At 41.4% G+C, this 19,050-nt stretch overlaps 1 protein-coding gene across 1 annotated transcript in view; it reads right to left on the bottom strand.

The window, feature by feature from the left end:
* Positions 1-18,769, bottom strand: part of ANXA10 (annexin A10) — a 43,344-nt gene extending 24,575 nt beyond the window's left edge. The window contains exons 1-3 of the mRNA XM_073805690.1: positions 18,668-18,769; positions 13,047-13,128; positions 6,412-6,506 (exon numbers count right to left, since the gene is read on the bottom strand). Coding sequence (XP_073661791.1) covers positions 6,412-6,506; positions 13,047-13,128; positions 18,668-18,769 — 279 coding nt within the window. The remainder of the gene's footprint in view (positions 1-6,411; positions 6,507-13,046; positions 13,129-18,667) is intronic.
* Positions 18,770-19,050: the final 281 nt, after the last annotated feature.

The following is a 19,050-nucleotide window of genomic DNA, read 5'->3' as shown; positions in this document are numbered from 1 at the left end:
CCCCACTCCCTTTCCCCTTTGGTAACCATAAGTTTGTTTTCTATTCTGTGAGTCTGTTTCTGTTTTTTATATAGATTCATTTGTACTATTTTTTAGATTCCACATGTAAGTGATATCATATGACATTTGTCTTTCTCTGTCTGACTTAACTTCACTTAGTATGGTCACCTCTAGGTCCATCCATGTTGCTGCAAATGACATTATTTCATTCTTTTTTATGGCTGAGTAATATTCCATTGTATATATATGTACCACATCTTCTTTATCCATTCCCCTGTTATTGGAAATTTAGGTTATTTCCATGTCCTGGCTATTGTAAACAGTGCTGCAGTGAACATTGGGGTGCATGTATCTTTTCAAATTAAAGTTTTCATGTTTTCCAGATATATGCCCAGGAATGGGATTGCAGGATTATATGGTAACTCTATTTTTAGTTTTTTGAGGAACCTCCATACTGTTTTCCATAGTGGCTGCAACAATTTACATTCCCTTTTCTCCACACTCTCTCCAGCATTTGTTATTTGTAAATTTTTATTGGTGGCTATTCTGACTGGTGTGTGGTGATACCTCATTGTGGTTTTTATTTGCATTTCTCTAATAATTAGTGATGTTGAACATCTTTTCATATACATATCGGCCATTTGTATGTCTTCTTTTGAGAAATGTTTATTTAGGTATTCTGCCTATTTTTTGATTGGGTTGGTTTTTTGTTTGTTTGTTTTGATATTGAGCTCTATGAGCCGTTTGTATATTTTGGAAATTAAACCCTTGTCTGTTGCATCCTTTGCAAATATTTTCTCCCAGTCCATAGGTTGTCTTTTTGTTTTGTTTGTGATTTCCTTTGCTGCACAAAAGCTTTTAAGGTTGATTAGGTCCCATTTGTTTATTTTTGCTTTTATTTCTTTGCCTTGGGAGATTGATCTAAGAAAATATTGCTAGGATTTATGTCAGAGAATATTTTGCCTATGTTCTCTTCTAGGAGTGTTATGGTACCGTGTCTTATATATAAGCTTTACGCCATTTGGAGTTTATTTTTATGTATGGTGTGAGGGAGTGTTCTAACTTCATTGATTTACGTGTGGCTGTCCAGCTTTCCCAACACCACTTGTTAAAGAGACTGTCTTTTCTCCACTGTGTATTCTTGCCTCCTTTGTTGAAGATTAATTGACTGTATGTGTGTGGATTTATTTTTGGGCTCTCTCTTCTGTTCTGTTGATTCATATATCTGTTTATGTGCCAATATCACACTGTCTTGATTACTGTAGCTTTGTAGTATTGTCCAAAGTCTGGGAGGCTTATGCCTCCAGTTTTTTTCTTTTTTCTCAGGATTGCTTTGGCAATTCTGGGTCTTCCGTGGTTCCATGTAAATTTTAAGATTATTTGTTCTAATTCTGTGAAAAGTGTCATGGGTAATTTGATAGGGATCACATTAAATGATAGGGGAGTATGGCCATTTTTTTTTTTTTTTTTTTGCAGTAGTCGGGCCTCTCACTGCTACAGCCTCTCCCATTGCGGAGCACAGGCTCCGGACGCGCAGGCTCAGCGGCCATGGCTCACAGGCCCAGCCGCTCCGCGGCATGTGGGATCTTCCCAGACCGGGGCACGAACCCATGTCCCCTGCGTCGGCAGGCGGACTCTCAACAACTGCGCCACCAGGGAAGCCCTCTCCTCTTTCATTTCTTATTTTGTTTATTTGGGTTCTCTCTCGTTTCTTCTTGGTGAGCCTGACTACAGGTTTGTTGATTTTTTGTTTATCCTTTGAAAAAACCAGTTCTTGGTTTTACTGATTTTTTTTCTATTGATTATCTCTATTTATTTCCTCTCTGATCTTTAATATTTCATTCCTTTTGCTAACTTTGGGTTTTGTTTTTTCTTCTTTTTCTAGTTCTTTTAGGTGGTAGGTTAAGTTGTTAATTTAAGATTTTTCTTGTTTCTTGAGGAAGGCCTATCTCACTGTGAACTTCTCTCTTGTAACTGCCTTTGCTGCATCCCATAGGTTTTGTAAGGCTGTGTTTTCTTTGCCATTTGTCTCGAGGTATTTTCTGATTTCCTCTTTGATTTCATCATTGACCCATTTGTTTTTCAGTAGCATGTTGTTTAGTCTGCATGTGATAATTTCCCCATTCTTTCTGTGGTTGATTTCTAGTTTTATGCCGTTGTGGTCAGAAAAGAGGCTTGAAATAATTTCTCTCCTCTTAAATTTCTTGAGGCTTGTTTTGTTCCTAGTATGTGATGTATACTAGAGAATGTGTATTCTGGCAGTTTTTTGGATGTAGTGTCCTGTAGATGTCAATTAAGTTAAACTGTTCCATTGTGTCATTTAGGGTCTCTGTTGCTTTACTGGTTTTCTGTCTGGAAGATCTGTCCATTGATGTCAGTGGGGTGTTAAAGTCTCCTACTATATTGTATTTTTGTCAGTTTCTCCCTTCATATCTGTTAGCATTTGTTTTATGTATTTAGGTGCTCCTATATTGGGTGCATATATGTTAATGAGTGGAATATCCTTTTGTATTGATCCTCTTTATCGTTATATAGTGTCCTTCGTTGTCTTTCTTTATGGCCTTTGTTTTAAAGTGTATTTTGTCTGACATGAGTATAGCTACCGCTGCTTTCTTGTCATTTCCATTTGCATGAAATATCTTTTCCGACCCCTCACTTGTAATCTGTGTGACTTGTGCCCTAAAGTGAGTCCTTGTAGGCAGCATATTGTAGGTTCTTGTTTTTATCCAATCTGCTACTCTGTGTCTTTTTAACAGAGCGTTTGGCCTATAGACATTTAAAGTAATTTTTGATAAGTATGTATTTATTGCCATTTCAAACCTTGTTTTCCAGTTGAGTTTGTGTTTCTCTTTTGTTCCTTTCTTCTTTTTGTTTTTTCTTTTGCGATTTGATGATTTTCTTTTGTATTATGCTTGAGCTCCTTTCTTTTTGGTTTTTGTGAATCTCTTGTATGTGTTTTATTTGTAATTACCCTGATTTTCAAGTATGTTAACCCTTAACCATATCTAATTGCTTTAGACCGATAGTCATATAAGCTCAAACACATTCTAAAAGTTCTACATTTTCTTACTCGCCTTCCCACATTTTGTAATTTTGACATCCTATTTTTATCTTCATGTTTATTCTTTTGCTGTTAATTGTAGTTACAATCACTTTTACAAAAATTTTTGATTGTTTTTAATCTATGTATTGGCCAATTTAAGTGATTTTCAGTCCTTTTATATATTTGCCTTTCCTGTTACGTTTTTCCTTTTCTTATAGATTGTTGTTTCTTTTCTCTTTTGAGAAAACCTTGCAATATTTCTTTTAGGATAGATTTAACATTGCTATATTCTTTTAGCTTTTTCTTGTCTGAGATTCTTTTTCTTTCTGTTGTAAATGATAATCATGCTGGGTAGAGTATCCAAGTTTGCAGATTTTTGCCTTTCAGGACTTTGAATATATATTGCCACTCCCTCTGGCCTGCAAAGTTTCTGCAGAGAGATCAGCTGATAGCCTTATGGGAGTTCCCTTTGTGTTTCTTTTGCTGCCTTTAGAATCCTCTCTTTGTCTTTCACTTTTGCCATTTCAATTATGATATTCCTTGGTGTGAGTCTTTTTGCATTCATCTTGTTTGGGACCCTCTGTGCTTCATGTTCCTGGATAGCTGTTTCCTTCTTTAGGTTTGGGAAGTTTTTAGCCATAATTTCTTCAAATACATTTTCAATCCCCTTTCTTCTTTTTTCTCCTTCTGGGATCCCTATTTAGCATAGGTTGGTACACTTTATATTATCCCATAGGTCTCGTATGTTGCTTTTTTTATTTGTCTTTTTGTCTGCTGTTCTGATTGGGTGATTTCCATTATTCTGTCTTCCAGATCACTTATTTGTTCTTCTGCATTATTTAGTCCGCTATTCATTGCTTTTAGCTCAGTTTTTGTCTCAGCAATTGAGCTGTCTAATTTTGACTGGCTCCTTTGTATAGTTTCTAGTTGCTTGTTACAGTGATCTGCGTTTCTATCGAAATTTTTCTTAATTCCTTTAGCATTTGTATTACCTCCTTTTTGAACTTGGGAGCTGTTAGACAGGAGTCAAATATATAATAATACGTATTTATGGAACATGCCTAGAATTGTACCTTACTCAGTAGCTAAGAAAATAATTCCCTCTAATCTTGATTATTCACATTAATAAAAATATAGGAATATCAATGATTAACATACAAGAAATCTATAAACTCTCCCGCAGAAAGGGAAAGCCAGCAGAAGACACACCTTGCCCAGGTGGAAGAAATCATTCTGAACGTGAGCACTGGGGGAGGTCAAGGGGCCCTCACCAAGGTCAGGCAGGGTGACCCGGGGCAGCCAGAGCAGGGAATGAGGGAGAAGGGAAATGTAGGCAGTTTGTGAATGTTCTTTTTAACTATTGGATTCTAAAGTGATGTTTTTCTTTTTCTCCTTTGTTTTTAGAGGCAGAGTGGAATTCTATAAATGCAGTGCCTGTTCTGTGTCAGACCCAGGCAGGACTCTGGTGGGAAGGATGGCGGCCAGTAACCCGGTCCCTGATTTCCAGGAGGTGATGGTCGAGGGGTCAGGAGGTAAGTAAACCTGAACCCCTGGCGGGGAGGAGGACAGCATGACCCCCTGACCTGGGCGCCTGCAGGAGAGGATGGGGCAGCAGCTGGAGAGGATGTGGTGCAACGGTGTCAGGTGTCAGGGATGCGTGTCTAGGGTGGCCTGGCTGTGCAGGTCTGGGCCCTGGAATACACGGAGGACCAGGCGGGCCAGGCAGCCTGCTGTCAGTTTGCAGACCGCAGGGCCTGCGTTTGATGTGGCGGATGAAGCAGGAGGTGGTGAGCCGGCTTGAGGTGCGGAGCAGAGAGGGGCTGGGGGACTCGGTGAGCCTGTGGGCAGGTGGGTTGAATTCGGTGCCCAGATGGGTATTTGTGAGGGGAATTGAGATTAATGCTCAGGGATTAAAGCAAGAAAGTGGAGTTTTAGATTTGGACTCTTTCTGACTTCAATTTGGGGGGTACGCAGGGGAAGGGCTGGGGGGCAGCAGCTCTGGGGGCGAGGGGCATTTCCACATCCATCTGGGTAACACATGGTGAGGGCCCAAATCAGGACAGTGTGAGCCAGGGACACGGGACAGGAAAAGTGACTCTGAGACCTGGTAACTGATGTCTGACAGGGCATTTCAGAGCAGAGAGGCCCCTATCAGCTCGCCTAAGGGTTCCTAAGTTCCCCGGTGCCCAGGGACCTCAGCACAGGGGATCTGACCACTCTGAGACCTTGGGCGTGTGGTAAGTGCTCTACCCTGGAGGATCCGTTGTTCGATGAGTTGTAAGCACCTCATTTCTGAATTATTTGAATCTGTTTTAGGGTAATTTTGTAGAGAGTGATAAAGTAATGCTGTTACCGAAGTTAACCTGATCTATGAAAAGCACAGATGTATGCAAAGTTTTGGGTTAAAAATTTACTGAAAAATGACCTCTCTTATGGCAGTATGCATATCAAAACAATATTGGATTACTAATGCCGCAACTTGTATAGCTCTTACATGCTCTTTCAAAAGAGAACTAGCACTGGTGTCATTGGAACATAAGAAAAGTAACAGTTTTACCTGGAGAAAAAGCAAAACTGGTTTCCAGCTACGGCTTAATTCAGCCAATTTCATGAGCAGTGGGGGCTTTTTGGACTCGTCATTCATTCTAAAGCAGAGGTATACCTTTGTTTTGCGTACCGTAGGTGTTGAGACTGAGGTTTGGAGATGGAGTACGTTTTTAAGGACTAACGTTACAGAGAAAGATTTATGATGGCGTTTCATGGATAAGGCTCAGTTGACAAAGAAATTGCTGTTGCAGGTCCTTTTGGCCTGAAGAGTTTCTGTTCTGAATCTGTGGTGTAAATGCATAACAAAAGAAAGCTTTAATGCCGCTTGCTTTGAAATTGGGGGCGGTGACTTTAAAGCCCTGTGGGTAGTTTGATTGCCCGAAACTATTTTTAAGCGCAAGGGCAGCTGTGGGAAGGAAAGCTAGTGGGGAATTTGCTTGGGTTGAGAGGTGGGTGAGGACCTCTGGAGAAATGCAGGAAAAGATCTTATTTGGGGGCCTTGGATTTTCAGCCCCTTGTGCACCTTCCCTAGAGCCTGACGCAGGGGTGTTTTCAGCCTAACTGGACCAGTGGTGGTGTCGGGCTACCAGAACTTTCACTTCATGAAGCTGAACAGTTTCTGAGAAAGGGTTGGTGGGATCACAGGCACATTGATGTGTCTCTTTCCGACATCCTGTGCAACACATTTGAGGCAGAAGAACCGTTTCTGATGTTTGGTGAAGTCGGGAGCCTTTGTAATCAGAGGCTGAAAAGGCTAACGGTACCAGTTCTGAGGCTTCTCAGGAATTTCCTTGGAAAGGGGTGGGGAGGGAGTGACTCACCCGGCCGAAGGTGCTCAGGTAGGCCTCCGCGATCACCAGCCTCTGCGCGTTGCAGCGCTGGGTCAGGATGTCGATCAGCAGGTCCTTGTCGCAGCCTGGAAAAGGGGCGTATTTGGAGAGTCGTGAGACTGCTACCCTGCAGGTAGGAAGAACTCAGTGTCCAGGGATCAAAGGCAGCATGCAAGCTTGTCCCCGTGTTGCTTCCAGCAGGCAGGGAACGATTCCAACTCAGATGGAGGTCACAGGGCAGCCCCTAACATGGCGAGGGACCTCCCGTCTCTCCTCTTGATGCTACAACTACAGATTTTCCTTCAAAAGGATTCAATAAAAATACAGAGGAGTGAAGAATGTGGTCTTTCTTCTACCACCCCTCCTACCCCACCAACAAAAGGCTTTCCTGGACGCCAAGCTGATTCCTGTTTGAATTGGCCACGTGTCTTTCTTACTGTACGGTTTGATATGACTTACAACAAATGTACATTAAGACAAAAGTAACTGCTGTGGTGCTGATGTCAGCAGGTGAGAGGATCCCGGTCATTGTCTCCTTTGGAGAAAGAATCCCACAAAGAGACATTGTAAAGCAGGCACAGAGTTCATTGGAAGCACAGTATGAGAAAAAAGAAGCGATTTATTTAGAGCAGAAGCAAAGCACAGATACACACCCAGAGAAGAGTGCAGGAGTCCTGAATGAGGAGAGTGGATTTAAATCACTTATTCGGGACAGTTCTTCCAGGTCTCTGTTCTCCTCTGGCCAATTATCTCCCTTCTTCTCCCACATCTGACCTGTCTCAGGGCCCTCCCGGTATGTGTGCACATCTTTTTGCCAAGATGGATTCCAGCGCTGAGGCTGACGGGAGGTCTGACAACACATATTATGGGGTAGTGCCCCCTCCCTTTTTGACCCCCTGAGGAGCCTCTCTGTGCATGTGCGCTTGGAGAGGTTTCCCTGACCTCAGGAGATGTGATAGTCATGGTCATCTCACCTCTTCAGCAGAGCTCAGCTCCTGCCATTAACTTTGTCCTTGGAGTGTCAGGGGAAAACAGAGCTCCAGTTGAGTCCACTTGACAAACCCCAGCTGCTCAGCCCAGGGAAGCATCTGCCTCATACCTCAGTCCAGACCCCAACAGAAGGAAGAGTCCTGGGGAAGGGGCTGTGAGGGGGGGACCATGCCCCTGCCCAGGGGTGGGCGGCCCCTCCCCATAACAGAGGCTCTGCTCCTGGGCTCTGAGGCCCCGCTTCCTCCTGCACCAACCCATGAACCTGAAAAAACGCCTGAATGCACAGCTGCTTCAGGGAAATTTAGCTGCAATGTTAGTGGTGGTAGAGTAACCAAGAAGGTGTTAGCATCCCCTCAGCTTGAGCAAAATCCAGACAAACTTCTCCTGATTAGAAGCCTTTGACCTCTTTCCTTCCTCCTTTCTTTCTTTCTCTTTCTTCCTTCCTTCCTTCCTTCCTTCCTTTCTTTCTTTCTTTCCTTCCTTCCTTCCTTCTTTTTTTTCTTTCTTCCTTCCTTCCTTCCTTCCTTCCTTCTTTTTTTCTGAGAGCATTTACTTCAGAAAACTTGCAGTTGTAAATTCTTTCTTTTCCCCTCAAGACATAAATCTTGTCCCAACCACCTGCCAGTTTTAATGCCCAGAAATGCCTTTCTCAAGGACTTGGGATGCATCCCTTTGAAATACAATCGCCAGGAAAGATAGAGCCACTGCCTCCCAGCCTCTGTGGCAGGCAGGACCCTGAGTACCAATGAGCAGCCTCAGAAGTCCTCATTGTGTTGACCAAGGCCCCCGCCCCTGTGACCTCTAGAACATCCCAGGGCTCAGACCTCGCCTGCCTTTTGTTTCAGAGGAGCTGAGTTCAGTCTCTCTCCTCTTTCATAAAGGCTTCCCTGCCTGTTGAATTCTGTGTGGTATACTTTCCCTTTGACAAATGATGGAGATGAGGAGAAGAATGAGTTGAAAGTGCTAGGATGTTAAGCAGATCATCTTTTTGGAAGTTAAAGCCATCCTGGATGTGTTCGGATCATGGGAGTGTGATGAGCTGCATGTGAAAACGTCCAGTGAATGAGGGCACAGGACTGGATATACACGGATGACCGTGCCTGGAAGAACCCAAAGGGGGAGCGAGGTATTTATGCAGGGGAGAGAAATGGAGCTGCAGAATGGAGGGAGGGAGGCAGAGGATCAGCTCCAGAGCCTGGGATTTCGGGTTTGGGAGCAAAGGCAGCCTGTAGAGAAAGGCACAGAGCATCAGGTTCACGGGGCCCCAGGTTCAGCGCTGGAGCCAAGGGACATTAGGTGGTTCTGAAGGGATCTGCTGACTGCGTGATGGGCGGTCCAGAGGAACGTATTTTTAATAATAAATAGAAGGTTTTTCAATTGGATCCATTGTTGATTTTGCTGTTGTCACACTTTCGTAATTTTTGTAGCCTTCTGGTTTTCGTTGTTGTTCTGTCGGGATTATCCACAACCTACCTCTCTGAATTACTCTCCATTTTTCAAAGTTCATAGCAACTCTGGCTCATTTATCCTTCTAGAGATATTTCAGAGTAATATCATATGGATCTCAAAAATATTATTAAAATTTCAATTAAAATAACTGTAAACTTAGGAATCGATTTAGAGAAATTATATTTCTGTCACTAACATGATGAATCTGTTGAATTAATTATGTGTTTTTCTTTTCTAAAAGACTTCGTAAAGATTTGTAGAGTTTTTACAAATAACAAGAAACTTGATTTTGTTGAAATTATTCATATTTGCATTTCTATTGATATTTCAAGCTATATTATTTTTGCTTTGTTTCTTAACACATAATTGCTTAATGAAGTAAATGATGTCAAATTTTATGTTGACTTTGTATCCAGAAAAATTATTGAACTCTCACAGTTTTTAATAATGCTTTTGCTTGATTACCTTGGATTTTGAGATATATTAATAATGTCCTCTGCAATTTCAGAGAATTTTGATTTGTTTTTTAGAATCATCGTATCTATTTCTCTTTCTTGTCCTGTTATATTAGGGGCAGGAACTTCTAGATAATTCCTATCCGACGGTTTAACAGAAAAATCTGACATGATGAACCGTAGCAGTCTTATAGGTTTTTATGATGTACAGTTGATTCTTGTTATTAGTGAAAGGTTTCTACAAAGTCACAGTCTTATAGCAGTCTTATAGGTTTTTATGATGTACAGTTGATTCTTGTTATTAGTGAAAGGTTTCTACAAAGTCACCGTGAGCATGAATTAGTAAATGCTGAACGACTGCTTCTAGGGGAAATATAGGAAAACTCAGCCGCTAGGAATAGAGGGAAACTCCCTCCACTTCTGTAAAGAAGGTCTACACACACCCTACGGCTCACATCATATTGGTGGTCAGTGAGGGCTGGGGCAGGTGAGGACGCCTAGTCTAAGTAGCACCCAGTGTTTCACAAAGATTCATTTTGTCCTGGACGCAGCTTTACCGTGAGTTAGGCATATAGGTTAAAAATAGTTCCCCTTCCCAGGATCTCATAGGCATGATCTGGAAATTATATATATTAACTGAGACAAAAGAAACACAGTTGTTCTAAGAGTGCGTGGGTAGGGAAGTAGCTTGTCGCAGTTAGGACTTGGCAAGTGGACTGCACTGTTAGACATTGTTACCTGAGAGGTACTGCTTTTCCTTGGTGAATTGTTATACAACTTAAGACAATTTTTGTTAAAACTACTCATTTCCATTTGCGTCAGAGAATATTTTTGCTTTCTGATTTTTCTATGTAAGACACAGTAGCCAAGTCAAAAACCAACAAGTGATGGGCTTCCCTGGTGGTGCAGTGGTTGAGAGTCCGCCTGCCAATGCAGGGGACACGGGTTCGTGCCCCGGTCCGGGAAGATCCCACATGCTGCGGAGCGGCTGGGCCCATGAGCCATGGCCGCTGGGCCTGCGCATCCGGAGCCTGTGCTCCGCAACGGGAGAGACTGCAACAGTGAGAGGCCCGGGTACTGCAAAAAAAAAAAAAAAAAAAAAAAAAACCAACAAGTGAGACTACATTAAACTCAAAAGCTTCTGCAGAGCAAGAGAAACAATCAACAAAGTGAAAAGGCAACCTATAGAATGGGAGAAAATACTTGCAAATCATATACCTGATAAGGAGTTGATAGCTGCAATGTATCAGGAGCTCATACAACTCAATAGTAAAAAAATAATAATAATAATCTGATTGAAAAACATGGGCAAAGGACCTGAATAGACATTTTTCCCAAGAAGGTGTACAAATGGCCAAGAAGTACACGAAAAGCTGCTCAACATCACTAATCATCAGGGAAATGCAAATCAAAACCACAGTGAGATATCACCTCTCACCTGTCAGAATGGCCATCATCTGAAAGACAAGAGATAAAAAGTGTTGGCAAGGATGTGGAGAAAGGGGAGCCCTCCTGCACTGTTGGTGGGCATGTAAATTGGTGCAACCACTATGGAAAACGTTAGGGAGGTTCCTCAAAAAATTAAAAATAGAGCTACCATGTGATCCACTAGTTCCACTCCTGGGTATTTATCCACAGGAAATGAAATTGCTATCTTGCAGAGTTATCTCCACCCCCATGCTCATTACAGCATTATTCACAATCGCTGAGACATGGAAACCACTTAGGTGTCCCATCGACAAAGGAATGAATAAAGAAAATATGATACACACACAATGGAATATTACTCAGCCACAGAAAGAAGGAAATCCTGCCGTTTGTGACAACATGGATGAATCTTGAAGGCGTTACGCTAAGTGAAATAAGACAGAGAAATGCAGATACTGTATGATCTCACATACATGGAATCCACAATAGCTGAATTCATGGAAACAACCAGGGGCTGGGGGATGGGGGAAAAGGGGAGGTGACAGTCAAAGTGTACAGACTTCCAGTTATAAGTGGAGTAAGTTCTGGGGATCTAACATCCGTCATGGTGACTACAGTTAACAATACTGTATTGCATACTTGAAAGTGGCTAAGAGAGTAGAGGGTAAATGTTCTCACCATAACAATAATGACAAAAATGGTAATTCTGTGAGAACAAGGATGTGTAAACTAACCTTATTGTGTTGACCATTTAGCAAAATATACGTCTTTGAAATCATCACATGGTACACTTTAAACTTACACAATGTTATAGGTCATTTGTGTCTCAGCAAAGCTGGAAAAACCCCACAGTAGCCGAGGAAAACATTTGCAATTGTCGTTTTCCATTGCCCTTTGCCAGGGGCATCAGGATGGATAGACTTTCACAGCATCTTGAGCTGTGTTCTTGCTTTGTCGTACTAGAGCAGAGGTGTGCCGTCAAACCCCAAACCTCCTGAAATTCTTCAGCTAAAACACTGACGAGCAAAAACCTACCTACAAGGGTCAAAATGAATCCAAATTCTGACCCTAAAATTGCGATGACAGGAAAATTGAAACTGGCACAAAGAAGAATTTTCAGTGAACAGATTGCTCTGATTTATAGTTTTAAAGCAAAAATTATTCTCCTGAAGAAAAAGTTAATCCATAACTGTTCGTTGCCCTGTCTCCAGATTTTTCTAGCGATGATTAATATTTTTAAAGGCATAAGCATTGCGGACTCTTAATGTTGACTTTAGAGCACATTCAAAGTCCTTTATTGTTTTCCTCCAGGGTCCTGCTAGTGGACACACACACACACACACACACACACACACACACACACACAGTATAGCTTGTGTAAAGATGACCTTGTCTTCAAAGCTGAGAGCTTGCTTTCTCATGAAAGGCTTTTTATGTTTCATGCAAACGTTTCCTTTCTGTTGTCAGTGTTCGTCTTCGTGCTCACCAGAAGTCTCCTTAGGACAGGTTGGATGTTTAACAGCTCCATATCATATCTTAAAGATTAAATCTTTTTTAAAAGAACTCAACAACTTCCCACTTCTCTCCACATTTCTTTCCTGAACTCTAGTTCATTCACTGGACATGCACTTACAAGCACCTGACCCAGCCTCCCACCCTGGGAGCTCAGAGGCCAGTCAGCAGGTGACGGGGGTGGGGGGAGGGGACAGGCCTGGTGGAGGTGGGGTCAGAGGCAGGACCTTGCAGAAGCAGGTGCTGGGCTTGGGACGACTGATGAGTTTGGAGGGCAAAGAAGGGTTCAAAGAGGAAGGCTCAATTGAAGGGATTCCTGAAGGAAGAGAATTTGAATTCCAAGTAGATGGGAGAAGAATATAGCCTTCCAGGCAGGGGGATTACTGGGCCAATTTGCAGGGATGTGGAAAAGCAGATCCCCCGGGGGAGCAGCAGGAAGTCTGATTTGGCTGGATGTGGGAGTCTCAAAGGAAACAGGCTAGAAAACAAACAAGGGCGAAAAAAGGATGTTTATCCCAGATTAAGTTTTTTGGTTTGGAATTTCATTTAGTTGTTAGGCATTTAAGCATCTAAGGCAAAAACATGTCAAGGTCAGATCTGCAATTGCAAGAGGCAATTCTGTTGATCTTTTCTATTATTTTTCTTGTTCTACTTTTTTGCCCAGCTTTTTGTTTGAATCAGTGTTTGCTTTCTGTTAGACATCAGCTGTTTACACCCATATTATAGTCTTAAGACAAGGTAAAGCACAGGAAAAAAATGATCAAGAAAGGTGCTAGAAATCACCAGGCTTACCAAATCCCTGGAGTGCTTCCCCCAGCATTTGGGCGTCCATCATGGGGTTGAAATTGGGAGCTGGGAAGATGGTTCCCTGCACCTGGTGGGGAGAGTCAGAGAGAAAGGGATTGCAGTAACGCACACCAAAGGTTTCAACATTTTTTTAGATAAATAAAAACAAAAGTACATTCTGTATGTTTGAATTACTCTAAGACATACACACAGGTCTATTAAACAAATGTGTTAATTGTATGTCAATTGCAGAGACTTAATTGTGTTCTTTCTAGTCTATTGGCTTCTCCTGCACTGGCATCTATTGTTCATCTAGGAAACGGAGAAACTAGAACTAATAGTAGAAGAGTGTAAGAATCAAATAAATACATGTCTTCTTAGTAAACAGTAAGCATTTTCTTAGGAATTGGAGACTATTTTATAGAAACTGAAAAGAGATGAATTGTGGGGATTCATCCCATTTAAATGAGTTATAAGTGGCAGTTAACCACCACGGCTTTTTTTTTTTTTTTTTTTAACAATTCAGGGGCCCTGAAATCATATTAGAGGAAATTGAAACATTTGAATTTGGATTAGGGATTCATGATAAAGACGGGGCAGAGATTTTTGGCAAAGCCTCTGCAGCTACAGAGGAAGACCTGAACTCCTGATAATTCTCTGTTTCAGTTCTCATTCATGCTAATAATAAAATGGCAGAAGGCATAGGTGAGGCTTTGAGTCGCTTATTTGAGACAGAGCCAGCAGGACTGGGCTCTGTAGGATGACACTCAGACCACCAAAGTGTATTAAGAAGGGGAGCTCTCCCCTGTTTGTCGTGAGTTTGCCCAGAAACATTGGGAAAAATGTCTTCCTGTAGAAAATAGGTCTCCAGGCCTTCAGCGGGCAGGTTCACCGAGCTCTTTTGCAGCAGGTGAAGTTTTCCAGGGCCCATCATCTAACAGCAGAAAATTAATTAATTGATGAGCAAAAGACTGGACCGAACTTCTAGTCCAAGAAATATGCATATACCGATGCCAAAATATTTATGAAAAGATTTTTGAGGGATTAAGAAAACTGTTCACTTGAGTTAAAACTAAGAATTCAATTCCATTTGTATTCCGCTTGACTGATGTTGATAAACAGGAAGCTGCCTGTTTGAAGTAGACTGGAAACCATAGAGTAGTTGTAATATGGACATATTTTCGTACATAGAAGTACAACCAAGTTAGTGAAACATTCTTCTTAAATCCTAGACGGACAGACATATGTAATTAAAATATGAACACAGTTTGCATCTTATGATGCCCGTGCCTGAGTTTACAAACCAATGTCCAATTTGCTTCTAATAGTTCAAGCTTCTTGGCAATGATCCAGAAACTAAGTTCTCTTGAGTCAACCCATGATTCTAGAAGCTATTTATTAGGAGACATCATGAATTTTATCTCCCTTATTCACTAGCCAGTCCCATTGGCTGAGATTCTATCAGGAAAACAGACTATGATTCTTATATTTACTAAATTAAGTTCAGAGATCAGATTCTAAAATTAATTTCCTGATTGAGTTCTCCTCACCTCAGTCATTTTGTTTTGAATCTTATAACCCTAGAGAAATTTAAGATTTAAACTTTTGAAAGAAGAGCCATGCCTTTAAATGTAAAATTTCTTTTCTGCTATTTGTCACTGCCTTTTACTAAATCCTTTTTGTCTGTGTAGCTTTTTCTGTTTTTTTTTTTCATTGGAAATATTAAAGGTTTTTTGAGGCATGGGAAAGAGGTAACTTTAGTTCCCTGTTTCAGGAGTTAGAAGGCTTGTTTGGACAAGTCTGGAGGGGCAGTACCATTCATGCCTGGTGACCTTAGTCTTGCTGTGTGCTCTCAACCAAAGGAGTGTTGTAAAGTATAAAAGAGAAAATGTATTTGAAAACAATGGGACATATTGTTAAATAAGTGTAAGTTACCTAGGCAATTTCAGCACTGAATGTGGAAATGTCCATCACAAAACAGAACATTTCATTCCTGGCCGGGCTAGGATCCCCCAGTTTTCTACTGGAGTATGTGCTACAAAATGAAACTGTTTATCTTTTGCACAAAAAAAACAAATGAAAGATAGAAAAAAGAAAGAAAAAAGCTCTGAAAGTTATACATAAAGTTGGAACTGCCTATAGTGATTTATCAGACACGATTTGTATGTGAAATAAGAGTCCACAGTTTTTTTCTTCACAGTTTTTTTAATCCCTATATAGACGACTAGTACAATGTATTTTTACAGTGTAGTGCAAAAATTATTATTCATTTATTTATTACAGTTCCAATATCCTTAGTCACTTAAAATTATCTCCTTATCAATTGGCCTTAAACGAATACACTAAAAATGTTTTTTTAAGAAAACATTGTGAATGTTTAGTAATTCAGGAAATAGTTTTATAGTACTTGTCATTCATGCCCATTTATATAGCGTATTAAATCATTGTATTCATTTTATGTCAATTATACTTCAGTTAAGCTCAAGTGAGCAGTACTATTCCATGTAAGACACGTACTTAGTGTTCCTTTTACTTATTTTCTCATTGGGATGCTGACTTTGTCTTTTAATGGTCATATTTTTCCAGTTTCATTGGGGTATAATTGACATAGAACATTGTGCAAGTTTAAGGTACACAGTGTGACCTGATCCACGTGTACACTGTGAAGTGATCCCCACGGTAAGGTGGGTTAACACACCCCTCACCTTGCACGTCCCTTTTTTCTGATGAGGACATTTGAGACCTATGCTCCTAGCAGCTTTCCTGTATACAAGACAGTGTTGAAAACTGGATGTGATGAACTGGGAGATTGGGATTGACATATATACACTAATATGTATAAAATGGATACCTAATGAGAACGTGCTGTATCAAAACATAAATAAAATTAAATTAAAAAAAAAAGAAAACTGGAGTCACCGTGCTGTACATGACATCCCAGGACTTGTTCACCTCAAAACCGGGAGTCTGTACCTCTGACCAACATCGTCCCTGACAATCACCATCCGTCAGGGGCCATTTTGACTGAACTGACCAGTTAAGCTAAGGAAACAGTTCAGTTACCAGTTCTAACTTTGTCCCCTGAATTAAACAAGTATTTGAAAAAATTAATTGATTGATTAATTGCTTTGGGCCTTAAAACTTTTTTCAAGTGATTACAGTGTACCTGTAGGTATGTGTTCCTCTATTTTCTTTGGACTGTTTTCCAATATTTGTGCTCGGCCGCATTCTGTGCATCCTCACACCCAACACCAGGCTCCCTGATGACGTCAGTCTACACTGAGAGCTTCTTAAACTTCCCTACCACTCACTGACCTTTTATTTTTCATTAGTGTCTTGCATTTTTCTATTTGATACAGTTCTTTTTTTTTTTTTTTTCGCGGTACGCGGGCCTCTCACTATTGTGGACTCTCCCGCGGTGGAACGCAGTTTCCAGACGCGCAGGCCCAGCGGCCATGGCTCACGGGCCCAGCCGCTCCGCGGCATGTGGGATCCTCCCAGACTGGGACACGAACCCGTGTCCCCCGCATCGGCAGGCGGACCCCCAACCACTGCGCCACCAGGGAAGCCCCTCTTTTTTTTTATTATTGAAGTACCATTGATTTACAATGTTGTGTTGATTTCTGCCGTACAGCAAAGTGACTCAGTTATACATATATATACATTCTTTTTTATATCCTTTTCCATTATGATTCGTCTCAGGATATTGAATAGAGTTCCCTGTGCTCTACAGTAGGACCTTGTTGTTTATCCATCCTGTATGTACCAGTTTGCGTCTGCTAATCCCAAACCCCGAGTCCATCCCTCCCCCACCTCGCCTCCCCCTTGGCAACCACAAGTCTGTTCTCTGTGTCTGTGAGTCGGGTTTTATTTCGTAGATAAATTCATTTGTTGATACAGTTCTTAAAGTTGGGGCTTTGCCTATGTCAAGTACAGTATTGTTTTATAATTTGCTGCCGTACAAGTAGTTGTTCTGTGGCTTCATTCCTTATCCTTCTAGTTATATTTTACGTCCCTTGTCTGCAGAGGGTACCTCAAAACTATGCGTGATTTTCTGTGCAGTGAGACATCTTTTTAAAATGTTCTCATTCACTGGTGATGTCACTTAAGTTAAATGATTGCTTTAAAAAAATTCATTAATGAGATTTTTGGCCAAATGACCTGGCTTTATATATAATTAATATGATAAACTTTGTTTTTTTTTTACAAATACAGAATGTACATGAATTAATCAGATTCTTGAAGTCATTATACTGATCATATTTATTGTTTGTATCAGGAAAACTGAAGAGAGACAAACAGATCAGACAAATGAGAATTGTCCTGGAGAAGAGGGTGTGGGGTGGGAGACGGGCCTAGTTAATGGGGCACGTCTGGCTTGACAGTGACTCGGGTGGGAAGCAAAGATAGAGGTGAGCTGTCACGTGATTACCAAGGGACATGGAGTGTTTTTTTAAGCAAGAGAGTGAAATAATCTGATTGGAGTTCCACTCTACAGCCACTTAAAGAAAGAAACCAAAAGAAGTGATAGAGGTTGTAGGCATGGCTAATTCAGAACCTCTAGCAGGTATAATGCACAGCTGAACTGAAGCAGACTGTGTGTTCTTGATGAATGCAGTTTTGCTTGTTGACCGAGAGTAAGTTAACTTACTAATTTTTGAGGTGTATTTTAAGTTAACCCAGTCACGTTAGTTTAACCTTCTGAAAGAGTAAGAGACTGTCGTGTCAGGTATTTCTCAGCGTGTATACCTTTTAAAGCAAAGTCCTTTTTAATGTACGTGTTCCTAATTTGTTCACATCTTAGAGCAGAATGGAAATTTTGAAAAAGTGGACACTTTCCAATGTGACATGAAAATAATGTGTATATGGTAAAATTATTTTTTTTTACCTTGAAAATGGTCAGATTTAGAAATAGTATCACTTGTCGCAGGCAAAGTAAGTCCCAGTGTCTGTCATTTCCATTTGAACTCTCACCACAAGGTGATCAAAATATAATCTTTGCTTCTAGTCATTTGCGAATTTAGCTTTTGACAGAGGAATAAAAAACACTCCCTTTTTAAATGACAGAATAAACTGTGTCATGAACTCACTGTGCAGGAGATCATGAGGGATTTGAAGATTTAAAATTCGTTCCAGAATCTACCCCCTGAGCAAATAATGAACGGAGTTCTTTAACTGACAGAAGAATTTCACAATTATTGTCTGGAACTGAATACAGACTGGAAAGGTCACATATAGACGGCTCATGAAGTTGATAAACACATGTTCATCATCTCATGTCAATACGTACATGGATAATGCGTATTTCACTCATTCATAGTGACCCAGGGGCCCGGGGTCCATAAACCCATGTTGCTTCTTATTCAACACCCACATTGTAGTCCTTTCTCTCATCTGGCTTCTAAGTCACCCTCATCCCGACCACCTGAGAACCTAAAGAGTTTGGACTTTGAAATGTCAGCTGGACTGACTGGGCACCTGCCAGCATGTGGGTTTCAGCGAATAATTCAGCTTTGTTTCGGTGTAACGGAGATTCTTAGATTTCTAGTGAACTGAGGGTTTTTGGAGCCCTCTGAGGAAATCCTACAGAAGTCCTGGGCCTCCGTTACCATAGGGCACATACTCACCTTTGGAGCACTGGCCCCTGGATCTCCAAACACCCTGAACCCCACGCTCCTTTGACTTCTGTCTGACAAGAGCTTCCTGAACGGTTTCAGTGGCTTCAGCATGACCAGCCCTAGGGGTTGAGTAACCAGTGTGTTAACCCACCCTCTCTCATCTTCCACGAGTGTGTCCTTTAGTCCAGTCCCGTCCGTCCTCTCCCCACAATACCTTCCACGGGGCCCCCTTGTCTTAACCTCTGCTACTGCCCCCTTTACCCCTTCCCCCGGGTCGCACCCAACGAGCTGTTCCCTCAGCCAGAATGGTCCTTCCCAAGATCAGACACGTCCTGTGTCCTTCTCTGCCTAAGTCCTTCCTGCCCAGAGCAGTGCTTCTCTGTTTTCTGCTC

This window comes from Tursiops truncatus, chromosome 6, assembly GCF_011762595.2.
Source record: "Tursiops truncatus isolate mTurTru1 chromosome 6, mTurTru1.mat.Y, whole genome shotgun sequence".
Lineage (NCBI taxonomy): Eukaryota > Metazoa > Chordata > Mammalia > Artiodactyla > Delphinidae > Tursiops > Tursiops truncatus.
Note: the sequence above shows the minus strand (reverse complement) of the source record. Positions and strands in the feature narration are given on the sequence as shown.